The sequence below is a fragment of the Anopheles maculipalpis genome, chromosome 2RL (assembly GCF_943734695.1).
Source record: "Anopheles maculipalpis chromosome 2RL, idAnoMacuDA_375_x, whole genome shotgun sequence".
Classification (NCBI taxonomy): Eukaryota; Metazoa; Arthropoda; class Insecta; order Diptera; family Culicidae; genus Anopheles; species Anopheles maculipalpis.
Window position 1 is genome coordinate 24,577,849 of NC_064871.1, and position 18,371 is coordinate 24,596,219.

Sequence of the window (18,371 nt, forward strand, 5' to 3'; positions counted from 1 at the left end):
GGGACTCTACTTTATGCAAACTACAATCCATTAGAATTAAATATTCTCTACCTTCTGTTGCCTTAGTCACAATATTCCATAAATCAAATTAACAAATTGCATGTTCAACAACAAAACGCTTCTCCTTACCAACTCTCAACCCACTCTGACCCATTTTATCTGTCCCGAGAAAAACATTTACTATAACTCATTTCACCTTTCCACAGTTTGCATCCCTTTATTGCCTTTCTACCATTTATGTTGCTTTGCTAAACCCTTAATCATACCAACATAGCTATCCAATTGTTGAACCTACTTTTGACCCTCGGGTGAAGTAAAGTTTAGCCATCGTCCCCGTTTTCGACCTTGAAGTGTTCTGGCAACAGCGCGCGTAGTGTTTTTCAATGACAAGCATTTTTTCGTTCTAATCTACCCATGCTCAACCGTGAATTCAACGGTCAAAGTATGTTCACCGTGCGAAATTGGAACAACAAACTTGCGGTATCGAAACAGAGCCAAGACACCTTCCCCTCTAGGTCAACCCACGAGCAGTACTCGACTCGTCTCAAGAGTCGGACATTTTCGGATGGAAGAAAATCGAAACCTGCAGGCGAATCGTTTGTCATTCGGCATGATCATCAGTACGCTATTGTGCGGTAAGATGCGTACATCGAACGTGTCATAGCGTGCAGGAGGGTCCGCAAGAACAAGAACATTTACCTCTCTAGCGAATCCTGCCGCTCGGATCGCACTCCTTAATGGAAAGAAAATTCTCTATTCCCTTAGGTACGTGAATGACGTCAAAGAAACTCATCAAATGTAGCGTTCGTGACGAGCGTCTCGGCACTGCATGAAAGCTGTACCTCCACGATGTCAAACTATCAAGACCCTAGAACGATTGTGGGTAATTGTTATTGCCCAGAACAAGGACATCTTACTTGTCTGAAGCTCGGTGTTTCGCCTCGGCTAAAGGGCACCAGAATGCTCATCAGGAGCAACATCGTCACATCTTCATCGTCTCATCCCAAGCGAATTTCGAAGCTGATGAGCAAGGCGGACTTAAGACGTCACAATACACGTAAAGGATGGAGTCTACCGATTGTTCATCCAGATCCTTTCTGCCATCTCGGTGACCTTCTTCACCTAGCGTTCCTACCCGACTTACTTCGATGGATGATGGATGCAAAAACAAGACTAACACCAAGCAATTGTCAAGGTGTTGTTGCGAAATAAATGAGAAAATGAACGGGGGCCCCAGTGCAGCAGCGACATCCAAACCTTCAAGGCACGCTAGTGTTTGTGCCGCTCGCCTACCCATGCATGCATGGGTGCTGCGCAGGCGGCCTTCTCGTCTTTGCCATTGTGTCGTGGCCTCGTTTCTCCTTCGAGGCGACCATCGCTGGAAGGAGTCGCAGAAGAAAATGGATAAAGAAATGCCAAACACGAACAGAAGAATCGTTTCAATCTAACAACGAACCGACGTTCCGTTCCCAGTCCAGTAGCTCCTGCGTTGGGCGAGAAGCGCACTTTGTTTCCGAGAATGGAAACGAGGTCACGAGCACCAAGGTCATCCCACACTTGATCCTTCCAAATTTTCATCCATCTGTTCGGTGCTAGATTGCTCACTTCAATTTTGCGTTTTTTTTGTTGGGAGAACAATGCAACGGAAGCAAAAGCTTTTGCGTTTCTTATTTTCCAACAACAGGTGCCATTTTCCCAAGGAATGCTTTTATAACAGCACGTTGCCTGATGGGGGGCCATTACGATGCAAAAATTAATGATTACCTATTTTTTAGCAATAAACTTTGTGCAATAGAATAAGGAAAATAATTAATTTTCTTTGTCTTGAATTCCTGTTAAGGTATATCATTCCTTTTGACTTGAAACGGTTTTATACTTTGAACTCCTGCATATTCCAGCACTCGACAAACGTCTATGTAAAAGTCCTCGAAACATTACAATGAAAATGAATGAATAAATAATCAATGAAAACAATCAACAGATGAAAGAATATAGAAACAAAAGCTATTGATCCAACTTCATAGAAGCAAGACACCCATGCACGTTTCATTCCTGTTAAAGGCTTTGGATTAGGAATACAAGATTTCTAAGGTGATGAGAATCAACCTTTGCAACATCTGTGCTATCAAATTCATGTAGAAGATCTCAGAAGATGTTATATCGCAGCACAAAGATTTATGTAATCAGAATTCTAGCTGCAAAGAAGGACGAATCAGACCCATAAAAAATTATTCAACTTGACGACTAAAAACCCAGTGCAGAATTGACAGGAATCCTTTATAATTCTAATGCGCTTAAAATCTCCGGTACACGAATTAAAATCATTTTTCTTTACGTATATTTACAGCTTCAAGAGAGTCTTTATGCAATAATTACGTACTTCCCTTATGGAAAACCCAAAAGTCTTCTTCTACACAAAGTCCTGCATCCTTTAAATTGCACATGACACTTACCGGTGGCGTACGCCCATCGTCCGTGTAGCCACAGTTACAGCCTTCGTCACAACATATTCGAACGAGCTCGTGTTCACCGCAGGTGCATGGTTCCTCGTCCTCCTCATCGTACGGACAATCCTCGCGTATCAGTATAATGTAGTCCGCTTCGAAGAACTCGTTCCGCGTTTCGTCGAACACCACGCGATTCTTCCGTACCGGCGGTGGCCGGTTCGGTTTCTTTAGCAGCCCCCTCAGGGTACCGGTCGCCGTCTCACGCATCGTGTCGCTGCCACCCGTGGCTAAAGCTTCCGCCTCACTACGGTACAATGGAATCGCCTCGATCACACACCCACAACCGTCGTAGCCACGCGCGCCTGGGCGTGCTTTCGGTGGTGGTGGTGGAGGTGGTATACCACGATCACTCACTTCACCCGTAGTAATGCTGATGCTACTACCACTACTCACACCACTACTACCACTAATGGGACACTTATGCTTTCCCAAAGCCACCACCACACCACCGCTGGTATGTGTGGTTTGTTTTATTACACTTATTCGCTCGCTGTCAGCGATTTTGGCCGACTCGGGCAACACCACACCACTGCCTGAAAATACTTCCTCTCCCACACTAGTGCGCACCACACCACGAATACCTGGCCCACCCGGCACAACGGCACTAAATCGCGGACACGAATAGATACCACTACCCTTATCACTGACAGACACTCGTACGCCTTTCGGTGGAGGCGGGGGCGGCGGTGGTGGCACAACCGGTGGAGGTCCCGCTGGCAGTGGACGGGAAGTACCGCGCAGCACCACCAACAGATCGTTGGCCGCCTCCTGCTCTTGCTGCTCCTCTAGCTCTTCCTCGAGCTCATCGTAGCAGTACTTAATCCGATACACTTCCGGTTCGTAGTCCTGCAGATGGCGCGTGTCGAACTCGCAGTTTGTGTGCGGATCGGCTGCGAGCAGCTTCTCGAGCTGCACAAACTCGTCCTGCTGAGCGCCGTCGTCGACTTCACCGCCCAGATAGCCGGCGAGATTGTTGTTGAGAATGTCCTCGCCAACCGCACCGAGTACAATATGGTCTGAGGAAGCGTCTTCCTCGTCCTCGTCGTCGTCGTCGTCCTCCTCCTCCTCCTCAGTCGACCCACTTACAACCACCGTCTCTACCACCTCAAGCGGGTCGCCAATGCGGGCTTTTCCACCGGGAAAGATTTTGCAGATTTCTTCCGACTCTGCACCACTGCTTTCCGGCGTATCGGTATTTCGCCGCAATTCCTCAACGGCTCGGGGTTGCCGCTGGTACCGTAGCTGGTTCTGGTTTCCGTGTTCTGTTATTTCATCGGTACAGAATGAGCTCGGTTGCTTAGCTGTTTTATCGCTAACAACTTCGAGATGCTGGCTCGTAAACTCCTGATGCACTACCGGTGAAAGTAACGTGGGCAACGAGACAGCTTTCGACAAACCGTTCTCCTCCGCAGGGCCGTTATTGTTCTTATCTTGCTGTATGCCCTCGGCACCAATCTCCGTTGGCTGATTCTTCGAGCGCGCTGGTGCTAGGCTGGCTGCTCTTTGCCTATTCTGACGCTCAAGATCTAGGCAGGATAGCGAAAGCAACGATGACGCCGAAAGCGATAGTAACGATGAGGACAGCGGTGGTAGAATCGGTCTCGTCCAGGACGAACGAAGCGCTCGGTTGAGGGATGGTTGGTTTGGTTGGAAGGAGGTTTGCAAAGACCGATTATTGTTATGATTTTTTCTGTTGCTCAGCAGATAGCTCTCCGTATCGTCCTCGTCCCGTGTCGCGTCCTGCTGTAAACAATTGAGCGAGGATGTTTTCCTAGACGCCAGCAGCGCTCTAGTGCCGTGGTTACTTCTGGCAGGTTTCGGTACACTGCTTTCGGATGTTGCGGATGCTGAGGATGCTGCTGCCGATGCAGCTCCAAAACCCCGTGCTAATGACGATAATGATGATGATCCCAATGACGACGTCGACACGGACGACAATAATCCTCTCCGGTTGCGTTGTGTTGGTGAACGCAGAAGCGTCACGTTCGCATCGCTACCACCGTAGCCTCTCTCATCATCTTCCGCGGACGGGCGCAACGGGGAAGAACCTGCTGCAAATGTATTTGTGTTGGCATAGTCCGTCGACGATGAGCGAGCGTCAGGATGGCCTGCGCACACTAGCAACGAGGGCAAGGATCCCCCAACCGACTGTGATGCTCCACCGTACTTTTGCGAATCTCTAACAACGCGTCCAGCTAGGTCGTGAGAAAAAGACTCACGGAAGTACTTTTTCGTGTACGCAAACCCACGGAAACGTTCCTCCAAACGCTTCAAACGTTGACTCGCCTCAAAACACTCGACTCCACTACCAACTCCACTGGAATTTTCGTTCACCTCAGTGTTTTCCGTTTCCTCTCTACTGTCCTGCGCAAGGTTTCCTTCCAACGGCACGGAAGCTGTAGAGGGACACTCGCTTCTCGACTCACTTTCCACGCGCTCACTCACACACGCACCTTCGAGCACTTCCTGCTTGGTGGGACTCGATGGCAGGATAAAGTGGTGCTCCAATGATCCTTGGGGACGGATGGCACTGTCAATAAAGTTCACATCGAACAGTCCCGTCTGTGTACGCTGGTGCTGGTCCCTTTGCTCGGCCGCACTTTTCACAACGTTTACGCCACTCGGTTCGTCGTCTGCTCGTGGCTGCTGACATGGGTAGCTCCCGTCATCAACCGTTGCACCATCGACGTCATCATCGATAATAATAATACCACTGTCCGCACTAGACGGATTGTTACGATGTCCCGTGCGCGACTGAATACCCTCCGCCCGGATGCCCGTGTCAGATGCAACCGAACCAGACCCGTCCGAATCGTCCCCCTCGCGGGACTCCTGGGTGTTGGTTGCACTGTCCCGAAGCTCACGCGAAGCACTGTCACTGCAGTGGCAGGAATTACTTGTGCCACGGTAGGAGAAGGAAGCCTGCTGCTGCTCCTGATGAACACAGATGTGCGCACTGAGCGTTACCTCCACCAGCACCGATGGCGAGGCTGGATCGTGCTGTGTGCAGGAAGGACACTCCCTCCCTTCCGGATGATAGCTACGATGATTCGCGCACGGGCTATGCTCGGTCCGTTCTACTGTTGGGGGCGAGCAGGTCCCGTAATAATTTTCACTCTCACTATCCGATGATAACGGTCCCACTGTACGCGTGTGTCTACCCTTCGTTGACACCTGGGTCGATTTTTCTTCACACTCTGTCGTGCAGGTTTGCACCGTACGCGCGACGGTACCGTTTGGGGTCAGCTGTAGCTGCTGCCCTAGGCCTTTGGACCGTCCCTTCTCTTCTTCGTCCTCACCGCCGTTAGAACCAACAGCCGTCGGAAAGCTGCTGGTACTGACGCACTCTAATCCTCGTAACAGACTACCACGCTCGACAGTAGTGTCTTTTGCTAGTCGCCGTTGTTCCTCGCTGCCGTCATCGACGTAACATCGTTCATCGATTCTCTCCCGCTCACCAGCAGGAGCAGAAAGTCGTCCATCCAGCTCGGTACACTTTCGATGGTTCGATGAGGTCGCTTCACGCTGTACACCCTTCACACAAATGTCTTGCTCATGCTCCTGCGAATCACGTCCATCGATGCTACGAACCTCAATGTCACTACCAGCGTGCTGGTGCCGTTCATCGATCGGTGCTGAGGAAAGCTTCACATTACTCAGCGCTACTACCGATTGCTTGCCACTACTAGCTTTTCCACCACTACCATCATCCAACACCACTTGCAGTGCTTGGGGCCGTCCTTTGACACTCGGTCCAACGTCGAGAGGGTCGTGTTTCACTGGGCTGCCATGGTGTTGGTGTTTCCTTCGCCGTTCGCCGTTGATCGATTCGGTTCCGGCGCATGCGTTCGGTAGGCAAACATCCGCACGTTGGCACACCGTCGCACGTCTAGCTGCTCCCGACGACCGGAAAGTGCACGCGAGAGTTTCGTCGATTCTCCGCGCGACTGCTTCACCATCGGAATTTGCTGACACGGCTGCTGGATGGATGGCGACGGTAGCATTCTCCTCACGCGCCTCATGACGATGATGCCGCTGACGATGACGATGACTCTCACTCTCGGCATGTAATGGAGAGGAGCATGCGCGCTGAACCATTTCCGTTTCCAACCGCCAGCTCTCCGAGGCTCCTCTACCGTCCGTTTGCTCCCGTATCCGTTGGGGACTCCATCTTCCACCAGCTTCGCTGTCAACGCGACTACACACGGCAGTGCTTGCCTTGCCATTGACATCAGACCGTTCCCTTCCGTTCGTATCGCCCACCGCGCGGAAAACACTGTCATCTGTTTGCCTAGTCTCTGTTGATATTTCATTACGAAGACGGCAGGGAGGACGGTGCTTTGGCGTTACCTTCCTGCCGTTGATTGTAGGATCACTTTCATCGACGGATGCCCTCTGTTCGCTCAAGCTCTTGGTATCGATATCTAGTACCTCTCCATCATCCCAGCCCACGGTCTCGTCCTCCCCTTCAGAAACTTCACTATCGGGTAGATCTCGCTCACTCTGAGGATCCTTCACAATATCGGAATCGTTATCGCTCTCGTAATTCCGAAATGGATCATCATCTAGCAAGAATGTCACCTTCTTCACACGACCGGTGATGGATTCTTTTTTTAGCTCGAGAAATGCAACTTCCACTCCTTCGTTTGCTTTCATGAATGTTTCTTGTACTTTGGCTACGTTTGGTTCAGCCGTTGCTTCCTCTTGATCGCTGCTGAAATCGATCAAATCGATCAAATCACCCTCATTGCCTTGCAGACCACTATCCTCAGCATTATTACAAACTGCACTCGACACCGAATCACTTTGCTCTTGATGACTAATTTCCAAGAATTTTATATCACTGTTTGTCTTACCGTTCGCACCATCAACACTAGGGCGCACAAACATTTCCTGCGGCTTTCCCACTATCAGATCATCGTATTGCAAAGCCACCGGCAGTGTGGTAGATGGTATCTCGAAAATATCCTTATGCCATTGCTCCAGTGTACTCGATTTCTGTGTCGCTGCTTTCGTTACTGATGCCACCGACATCGTGCTGGTACTTTTCGTCATTATTACTTCCGGAGACTTTCGCAGGCTGCGTTTCACGGCAACACCCACAATGACCGGTGGTTGCTTTAGTTTCGACAGCTTTGGATGGATGAAATCTGCTGTACCACCCGCGGTACGCGCCATACACAATTCGTCTTTGTGCGTCTCCACCGGTGCCACCCGTGGGCTATCGTCGTCTATCACAGTCTGGCTGGGCACAGCATCCGACCCACAAAGATTGGTAACAGTCGGCGCGATCGGAGACGGCATCGGTGTGAGGCTAGCGCGAGCCGGACTTCCGAAAGGATCCTGCATTGCCTTACGGTGTGGTACCGCATAATCCGGATCTGTGCCGATAGTGGGACCGGCGCCGGGTGACGTTTGTAGCAGCAGACTTTTGATCGTTTCCATCGTTCTCGCTACATCCCCTTAACCAACCATACCGTTGAGGTTGGCGTTATCTTCTTTGGTCTTCTGAATTACACACCACAACCACTGAACGCGGCTACTGAAACGAGAGCCAAAAAAAGTGGGAAAAAATGTAGAGAAGAATATAAACAATGAAATCTGATGCTTTCTGTAATCTCTTGAAATGATTACGTTTTATATTATTTCTGCTAAACCGCCCTATTCTGTCTACCCTTTCTCGTCCGGGGGCTTTGAATGGGAAAGAAAATATGCCTTTTTTCGTATCTTCTCACTAAGCCAAAATTTATTTCCAGCTCGATGGGAGCTGGCAAGTTGGCGAGGATGGAAAAATACGAACAAATAAAAAAAAATTGGGATACCATAACCTTTACTTCAACTTTCTAGGTTTTTCTTGGGCGAATCTCGAACAGCAAAAAAATTTTTTCCAGTTTTCCGATCGTGGAATACGATAACGAGTAAGTTTGTCAAACTAAATTTATGAAAGAAATAAAGTCTGAAGCCACAAATACCTTTTTCAACAACCCTCAAATATTTAATTATCCAAAGAGTAGTAAAATACCGAAACTATAGAACATCAAAATTAATAAAGCAATTAACAGTAAAGATTCTACTGCAATGAATACAGATGCGCCTGATGTAATTAATATAATTCTCATTGCCGTCAAATGAAACCCTCCAAAGTCGGGAAAACTATAAACCCCAGCGCCATCCATCAGAATGCTCACACAAACTTACGTATCCAACTGTATCGGTTCAATAGCACGATTATTGAGCTGCAAGCTGTACCCAAAACTTTACCTTTACGTATAGAAGTGAACGTACTGATCTTGACCTAGCTCTTTCACCGCAGCCTAGGTGTGGTTATATCGTAATTTTCACTTTGTCTCAGTCGCATTGCAGAAAAATTGAGACTCTTTTTCTCCGAATTCTCCAAAGTGAAGCCAACAAAACTTGTATCACTTTTCTGCGCTGTTCTGTAACCATGACCCTAACCAGTTCGGCGTAACTTACCTCCCCTAATCTTCGCGCCCTGCAGCTACTTGCGGAACATAGGACACAAAGAGTATTTTGAACGTGATTTGGTGCACAGCATCATGCACACCACTCTCGAGCTCCACCCAAAAGCGAATCATTGCAACATGTCGAACAAAAGGAAAAAAGGTCGAAAATCTTTGAGCTCAAAAGCAACGAATTCTCATTCTTGAGCTTGTGCAGGTTACAGGGACACCGACTGTTCAGTCAAACTAATGAAATTTTACACCGTTCACCAGTCGCCAAACGTTGGCCTTCACATCGGTACGGTTCTGGATCCCTGGACGGCACAACGGAACATTGCAACGATACGGGACCAACGACCGTTAGCTCATTCTAAGCGTCATCATTTTCACGCCATCCTCACAGCGTTGGGAGACGAGGTCAATCCACCGTGTACCGTGCGCTAGCATCGCCGTGTGCCAGAAAACAATGCACAATCGACAAATCCTTGACCCAGGACGAAATGGCCGCCCGTGTCGCTCAATGCGCGCCCGAGTGGGACAGCGCAACCGGAGCAAAAGTTCATCAAACTGCACCGAAAGAGCAATGGAGGGCATTTTTTCTTATCTTGTTTACTGCTTTACTCTACGGTGCTGTGTGCATTAGGGTGGTACCAAAACTGATAAAAGTATGGGACTGTGTGTGTGTGTGTGTGTGTGTGTGTGTGTGTGTGTATTTTTGACTTGGTTTGTGAATCTCGACGCTTATTAAATTAGCTTCTTCCCATGAAAGGATTCAACAACAGTTCTCTACGTGCCATGGTGAGAAGATTTTCACAGTTTGTGGGTGGACAAAAGGTGGGGAATCAACACAAATTGCACAGAGAAGCTTACACAAATACCAATCACAATCAACACTAATAGTGATAAATTGAAAAGTGAACCTTAACGTTACAAAGTAATTAAAAGAATAAAAACGTTAAATATTTACTCAATTTGGAAGAGTTTGATTTTTGTTTTTTTTTTTTTTTTGTTTATGAGAGTTTGATGAAATAGCTTTTGAAAATACGTAATTGCATGTTCTACTCAATGTCGCTAACATATCATTCCGACAATAATTATTTCGTCCCTGCAGCTTTTGAAAAAAGATAGGTTTACTAAATTTTTTATACAATATATGTAATAAAAATAAGGAGGCATAGAAATAAAGGTGTTGTAAACAAGCGGTGTTTACACCGACCGCTGCTGTCATTGTCGGAATTTAATTCGTATTTACGAAGTTGTCGGAAGAAAGCTTCGCGGTCGGGATAACTGAGTTCCGCGGTGAGTGAAGGACCAGGACGAGAAATAGGTTCATAAAAGGGCTGAACAACGCGTGAGCGGCATTAGTACCGCTAGAAAACCAGAAAATAAATCAAACTAATTTTTTGGTTCGCTCCACTAAAATAGCGTTCCCAATTAATTCAAGACTTTTTTTAACTGTGTTTTCTACAAAAGGCGACAGAAAAGTTTCACACGAAAGGACCGTCACGGGTTCAAATCCTATCCGTGCTAATAAGCCAAGTACGGTACGATAACAGGAGTAACCCTCAGGGTCGTTAAGCCCAGAAGAAGACAATTAAAAAAAAAAGATTTTATTAAGAAAAAGCTGTGTTTTATGGCCTCCTTCATAAAAGTCAATATTCCCCGAAAGAAGTGTCACACAGAGAAAATTTAACAGCACAAGTGAAAATTGCATGTATAGCCGTTAGTCAGATAGAATCCTTTGTAATGTTATGCTCCAAAAGCTATTTTTCCACTAAAGAAACCCAACACCGAAGAACAACTTAAAACACTCCGATGCTCTGCAGAAAATACACGGCTGCAGCGTGATTGTTACTTTCCTGGCTTGCTTGCTTAACTAATGGAATCAAAACTGACAACAAACAAAAAAGTAGTAGCAACCGCAGCAGCTCACTGTCTTGCTGCCCTCGACCTTGATATTGGGAATGAGTTTGCCACGAACTTTGGCAATCTAACGCGCCAAGCAAAGCGCTGTTACCTTCAAACTTTCATCCCGTGCCAGCGACCACCAGCAGCGCCGTATCCGAGGCACCCAGTTTCAGGACTACCTTAAAACTTATTTCATAGCCTATCAAAACGCTATCTGAAACCATTAAACGCTCAAGCACTTCACGATGCTTAATTTGTCGACTCGCTCCGGCCTCCCCCGGGGCGGTATTTTAACCGTGATAATGATAATCTTCCCAGTCAAGAGGTTAATTTTCGCATCACAATTTCTGCGCACCGGAGGCTCGTGTTCGAGGATGCGGCGGCTAAATCCCTGCACAAATAGGCCAGCCCGGAGGGTGAAGCACTGTCGCATCTTATCGGCAGTCTGGCGAGAGAAACAACCCACAGCCTACAGTGCTTTGGTTAGGAATCTAAATCCTACCGAAATGGAATCGTTCCGAAGGCGAGAATCATGCCCGGAGTGCTGGAGTGTCCTCGTTTAATTAAAAATTTAAATTGCACCTTCACCGTGCACCGGCGCTGCGTATATTCAAATTAACTTTACAACTATCAACAGTCCAACATTGTCACTACACCTCTACACAGCGGTGGAAAACCGGTCGCGGAAAATCCAGTATGGAAATTCGTACCACTAGCGGACGGCAGTAAGTTAAGCACATGATCATTTGCAGCATCATGGGTTGGTACTGTCCTACGCAAGCTTCGAGCTTTCCAGCTACCATTGTCAAACCACGAATGCCACAAAAGGAAAAGTAAATATCAAACGAATACCTGGTACGGAGACGAATGCAAATATTTGATGAATAATAAATGAAAAAATATATATTTACTTTCGCTGTAACTTTATGGAATGATCTGAAGTGTATATTATAGAGTAAGCCAGCTTAAATTAAAGCCGTGCAAACTGTTCCCATAGTTCATCACAACGTACGAGCTCACGTGAGCAGGTTTAAAGTTTGCTTTTACCCAAAGATGAGTCTGGTATTAATTATTGAAGTGTGTGTGAACCCTCTTTAATTTCCAACCAACTCTAGACGATGGGTGACAATTTCATGCTATTACCCTCATCAATCAAGTCACGTATAATTCGATCATTCACGTCCAGCTCATCGAGACAGGAGCAAATAATTCAATCATATGTGGTACTGAGCATGCATCCACTCCGAAAAATTCTAGCATCCATGCAGACATGGTCAATGACCATGGCTGCCCTTTCCAAACACATGCTCAAGGTTGTGGAAAATCCGTAACCCTCAACTATTTCACCATGACCTGGTCTATCTTTAAGCCGTAAGCCAAACTTCGCCAAATGGCGATAGAGCCTCCGCCTCCGGTGTCCTTTACCGCAAAAAAGCTTCCCTAGCGCTAGCGATCGGTTGGCCCTCAGATTCCTTTTCACCCTCCAATGCAATGATTCTGCCGAAATTAATTTGCATAAAGTTTTATTCCTCTCCTTCGCCGCCCCGTCCCCGTCGAGCCCTTCCCTATCTCCCGGTGTGGTTTGTAATTGCTTTTATGGCTTTGTGAAGACTGAGCCGCTGGGAGATGGAAAAGGATGCTGGAAATTGCCTTCTTCCCTTCTTGAATCTACTCGTGTTTTAAATATTCTGAAACATGTCGTACCAATGTTTTATTCATGAACTTTATTTAAAACATCTGTCTTTCGAACATCACCTGCCTATGATGGGTATCATCGGGTCGTGGAGACGAATGAAAATTGCAAGTTAATATTGTAACTGCTTCTTTCGTCTAGAAACGAAAAATTTTCTTTAAGAAAAATACTCAACCCGAAACAAAAAAGTGTCTCTCTCGCTGACGACACCATCCATTTACATAGCCGGAAAAATTGGCTCTCTTTTTGCAAACGATATGTGCTTCAAATAAAAGCGAAAACCTCCCATTTGCGGACAGAAAACTTTTAACAAACAGTCATTATGAAAATAAATACTTCCAAACTTTCGCAACGCGGCCCTTTGCCTTTGCGTACAAGCACGCTCAAGTAACAGCTCCCTCCAAAATGGCAGCAAAGCCCAATAAAATAAGAAACCAAACGGCAAATGAAAAGTTTACCACTTTCATGCAGACTGCTCCGGCAATGGAGCACCGATTTCGAAGCCTGCAGAAAACGCCATTCTCGTACTTTATCCCATCCCCAATCTTTTGGAAGGGGGGGTTCCATGTTCGCTGAACATATGGATCATTACCGCAGCATAGATCATTGCTGATGATAAACTGCTTACATAAAAATCTCCCGCACAATCCAATAATAACAAATAAATAACCCCAAACCCACCGCCCCCATCGCTTGCCAGCCGTGTCCACCAACGATCGCTTCCACTTCGTCCGTATTCAGTCATGTTTCATGTTTACGTAGTGTGTTTTAAATTCAGCCAACCAACAGTTTCCCATCGCTCAGGGCCCGTTTCCCAGCTTGCTTCCAACAGTTGTGTGGTTGGTGCATTAAAAACGAAACGTTCTCCACCGGGTATCCAGCGTCGGGTCTTATCTTTGTCTTTCGGAGATGGCTTGGGAAACGCCATTGAATGTGCATTACTTCTTATGTGTGCAGTTTTATTTTCCTCCCATTTTTTTCCTGCTTGTTTACATGTGTGTTGTGGCTTTTCCTGTTACGCTGAACATCATGCAGGTGCCATTAGACATTGGTGTGTGTTATCGCAATGGGGCACAAAAAAATACGACACAAAGATTTATAGTAGTTTCTTGCAGTGCAGCAGTTTCTACAGTGACTTATACTTAGCAAAAATAAATTCAGCCTTTTCTCTTTTATTAAGTACAGTTTTAATTAACGAGAACTTCGTCCAATTTAAGAAACATAAAATGAACGCAAATAAGGAACAATTCTTTGATTCTCATTGATTCTTTGCCCCACAATGACAAAGTTAAAATCCAACCATACAAAATGTGCCTCATTTGCCGGTGATTATCCCAAAAGAAAAGAACAAAAAAACCCAATCCACTAGGGTACATAATTTTCCATAAATGTTAAATTAAGTAATGCATCGTTGCGTCACATTCTCGCTACGATACGTCGTGTGTGTTACAGAAATGAAGCAGACACCTTTGCGCTAGCTTAACGGTTGGCTTATCACACAACGCACGGGGACCCCTACTCATGGGGGTGCTGGCGTACTTCCGATGCGCCACGTTCTGCTAGGCTGCACATTCCCACGCTACCAAATAAGAAAAAATATCTGCTGGAGTACATGTATGCGAGTGAGTCCTAGACATGAGTTGCTTGTTCTCTGCTTAAAATTTTGCTTCATTTCTTTCCTTTCATTTTAGGGGAAAAAGAAACGATTCCTATATTATGAATTTCAAATCAAACTTTTTTCACTCTTTCTTCCACATCTTGAGATATTCGCACCACAAGCGGAACGAGGTGTGATAAAACAAGCCAAAATAGCCAACACGATCACCAATTAATTGGTTTGTTGTGCGATTGATCGTGCATGGAAACTTCCCCTTCAACAGCACCTTTGCTTGCGCTTGTTGCATCATCTTCACTTACTGTTTTTTTTTTTTGGCAAATAAGCATTTTCCTTAGATCTTGCACCCTTTGTGCTTTTGAACGTAGAACATCTATAGCAGAAGCCGGGATGGTTACCTTTATCGCAACCTTTAAAAGTCGCCTTGGGGTAAGCTTCGCCATCAATCGATCGTGTACCGAAGCTTCGCGATTCAAAGCCAATAGAGCTACGCTTTTATGTTTATCTGCACCGGAAAAGCGATTCACCCATCGGCTGATGAAGTGGTAGCAATGATCATCGGATCATGATTAACCCTTTAAAAAAAAAACCAAAGAAAAAACCGAAATATAAAATTAACGGCCAGCTTGCTTGCACAACAAGTCTTTTCCTCTTCCTCCAACCATCAATCAGCTGTTGCAATAGAGGAGGGTTTGTTTTGGGGCGTGTGAGGAAAAACCCAACTAAAGGTACACTTTCCACGCGCGACCTTTCCATTGTATGACGGACAGAGAAAAAAAAACCCTCGCAGCGAGTGTAAAATGATTCGTTACGATTATGAGGAGGAAAATTTCGTATTTTTGTCCTCGGTGAAAAGATCGGACATCGGTGTAACGCGTGCAGGGCAGGAGGGCTCATCATAATTTTCTCACCTCATATACGGTACAACTATTTCTTTGCCTGGCTGCGAATGGAAGTAGACGCCTTCCACCGGGCACGTTACATCATCCAATCTGAGGTGGCTGATCATTTGAGTTATTGTGGTTTAACAATCAACTTACATACGAGACACATGCCATGGTGCATTTTCATTTTCCTGCCCGTTTCTACCATGCTCGTCAGTCGCCGTGTACATGATCGAGGATAAGTTATGTTCTTTGTTAAGGTTTATGTTCTGTTCCCTCTATAATAAAGGAATGCGTTGAAAATGAATAGAGGGGTGAAATTAAACAAATCTTTTTGCGAAACTTCCACACTTCATTTTGTAAAATGTTAGAAAAGGGAATCAAGAACTGTATGAAGCTATAAAACAGATCTTCAAAAAAAATTATTGATGGTAAGTTATATAATAACATGACTTAGAATTCATTCAATGACCCTCATGTACTTTACATGAAAGTTTTATGTTCAAAACAATCTAATACCCGTAGCAGATGAAAATTTGTTCTTACTATGATTTATACCTAAATTGTTGCACATTAACACAACAACGGGTTTTGCATAAATTTCTGACTTCTACAGGAAAACGAAAAAATCTTAAATGAGACCAAACTGACCCATCGAACGGTGTTGAAAACCCCATCTAATTCAGTAGAAAGTAATGAAAACATCAATGCTCTATTACCTGGAAATTTTGCAATTTTGAATTAAGAATCAATGTGTCCATCAAAAGAAATTACAAATATCTTTAGACAATATGGAAAAGCCAGATAATTTTTGTTAAACAAATCTTGCTGCCGATGTCATACTCTAAGGCATCTCATGAGACAATTGCCAAAAAAAAGGTAGCTGATGACGCTTGTGTAAAATATCTTCATGGCGGTAAACGCTTTGTCGATCAAAGAATCACCCAACAGACCTCAATAGCACCCAGAATAAGCCTAAAAATTCGACAGCTGTTTTATAGTACATCCATGATTCGATTCTCTGGCCACTTTAACTTTAAAAGTACCCAGAAATTGATTGAACATCGTTGATTCATTTCAAAAACCCTACATACAAGCACAACAAACACGGCAATTTTCATCGGGTCGTATGTAATGCCACTCAAAAAAAAACAGGTTGTTTTCTTAATTGAAAACATCAAATAATTAGTTGTAAATATATACACTTCACCATTGATAAGCAAAAGTGGGTGGCAACAAGCATCAGCCAAGGAATACACCTCAAACCCAAAAGGTCTCTGTTGCTCATTATCGTTACGAAATGCTCGTGTTGCGTTGCGTGCCCGTTGGCGTCAAAACCGGTACATGCACTCGCTTCAAATAGCTTTGCCAGTGGTCCGGTCTGCCTTAACACAGGCAGACGTATCAAGGGCGCAATGTTTCGAACTGCAAACGTAATAATCCATACCGCTGCATGGTAGAAATTCCTTGTTTCAGTACTGTTTAGAAGTCTGTATAGAAGTGATTTCTACTCAAACAGGCGTCTGGATCAATCATGTTTCAATCATTCGGTGAAAAAATAGCCAGCCCCTTTGGGCAAATGTTAGTTGCTTTAATACGCTTTTTTGAGAACAAGTACCATTCACACGATAGCTCTAGAAATTCAAAATTCCAGTTCAAACAATGGCATACGATGGAGCATTGGGAAAGTTTCTGGAAAGGTAGAAAATTTGTTTCCAAAAGTAACACTAATCTACGAATTCACACTTGCCGCATTGGGGCTGGGGTTTTATCCCAACATTAAGGCCAAACAGTTGACCTCACGCCATGATACCAATGAGCTGAGCTTGCTTATTATACATACGCCCTGGTAGAATTAAACCCAATTTCGTCGAGCTTACTTTCCTGGGCATCTTATCTACGGTAGTGCCGATGAAAGCGGATCAGTACATCAGTGCAAGATGGATGGTAGATTGAAACGAAAATTGTACCACGAGATAGTCGATAACTATTGTCAGGTCGGGTGAAATGTAGGTGAACGAATGTTTTCCTGCCAATGGAAATGCATTCTACTCCCACTGCGGTACACCCTTGCGGACACGTCTCATTTTTCACGCCAATTTTTGCTTCAACTCCAACCAAACTTCTCACAACCAAGGCAGCCAACGAAAGGTGATCTTCTTCAGCTGCAAGTAGCAAGCGATGGAAAAGACGAACGCCTAATACTCGTACCAACGGCGCGAAGACAAAAACATTATATAATTAATGTGTGAGAAAATCCATAAATCATGGAGAAATTTTATGCCCAGCCTAGTCGACAAACAGCGAGCAAAGGGAACCGGGTAGCAAAGGTGGGATTTTCCGAACCACTGTCCCATTCCGGCGCGTTTGCAAGCCATGGACCCCATGAACCATCGTCGTGTCATTTTTCTTTTGTTTTTCTCCATGTTTTTCTCTCATCCTTTTTCTTTTTTTGTTTCTTTCTTCAATTCGTTTTAAAACATTCATCAGCGTTAAGAGATCACTTTTTTCCATCATCGCTAGGCTGGTAGTTCTTCTGTCTTCCCACATACCGCTCGGTTAGTATGGCAAGAAATTGAACAAGGGGAAATGATATTAATTGGACCAAGAAACAGAGAGAAAGAGAAAGAAAAGTAGGAGAAAAAGACCAGCACTGGATACATCCAATACGGAAAACCCGTAACATCTTACGCAGCACGATACCACAAAGCGATTTTTCCGGACCAAATGGGAAAAGCGAAACGCTTACGTGTGGACTATCAAGACCTGTAAGTAAAAAAATATATTTAGCAGAGAATATGTAGTAAAGACATTACATTTTTTCCATTCAACAATTCTTTTAAACAATCTAGAATTCTTTTGCAATCAATCCATTTTTTAGTGAAAGGATGGCAAACTACTTGTATTTGTGTACCTCGAGCACGCTCATTAGTTCAGCACAGCAAAAACAAAATCGCCGATTCTTATTCCTTCCTGCGTGCAAACGTGCTAAAAATGAGTTGATTCGATTTTCTGTCTATTAATGCGATGTATTGGAAACATCAATCAGATCGACCTTTGTGTTTGTCAGGAATTTTTTTTTTTGTTACCGATTCCAAAACGTACCGAATGGAATGAAGGATAATTGAGTTTAATTTTAATTGTGTCAATATTTTCAAACGCCGCTTTCGTTAGCTCGAACCGATTATGGATCAAGCCTGAAAGTATGCAATGCATTGGTGTTTCATTTGTTACATTTATAAATCCACTTAAGTAGCGGAATTTTAACCGTTTTGCATTCAGTATGCTCTATTTTTTATAGTT

The 18,371-nt window shown here is 45.0% G+C and overlaps 3 protein-coding genes across 3 annotated transcripts in view; 2 read left to right on the forward strand and 1 right to left on the reverse strand.

Annotated features, from left to right (window-relative positions):
• The window catches only part of LOC126559617 (uncharacterized), a 39,707-nt gene extending 31,755 nt beyond the window's left edge, over window positions 1–7,952 (reverse strand). The window contains exon 1 of the mRNA XM_050215786.1: window positions 2,454–7,952. Within this exon, the coding sequence (XP_050071743.1) occupies window positions 2,454–7,952 (5,499 nt within the window). The remainder of the gene's footprint in view (window positions 1–2,453) is intronic.
• The window catches only part of LOC126559023 (glutathione S-transferase 1), a 435,657-nt gene that overhangs the window by 377,582 nt on the left and 39,704 nt on the right, over window positions 1–18,371 (forward strand). The gene's annotated exons all lie outside the window — the stretch shown is intronic.
• LOC126557342 (endoplasmic reticulum chaperone BiP) overlaps window positions 1–18,371 on the forward strand; it is a 205,185-nt gene that overhangs the window by 87,895 nt on the left and 98,919 nt on the right. The gene's annotated exons all lie outside the window — the stretch shown is intronic.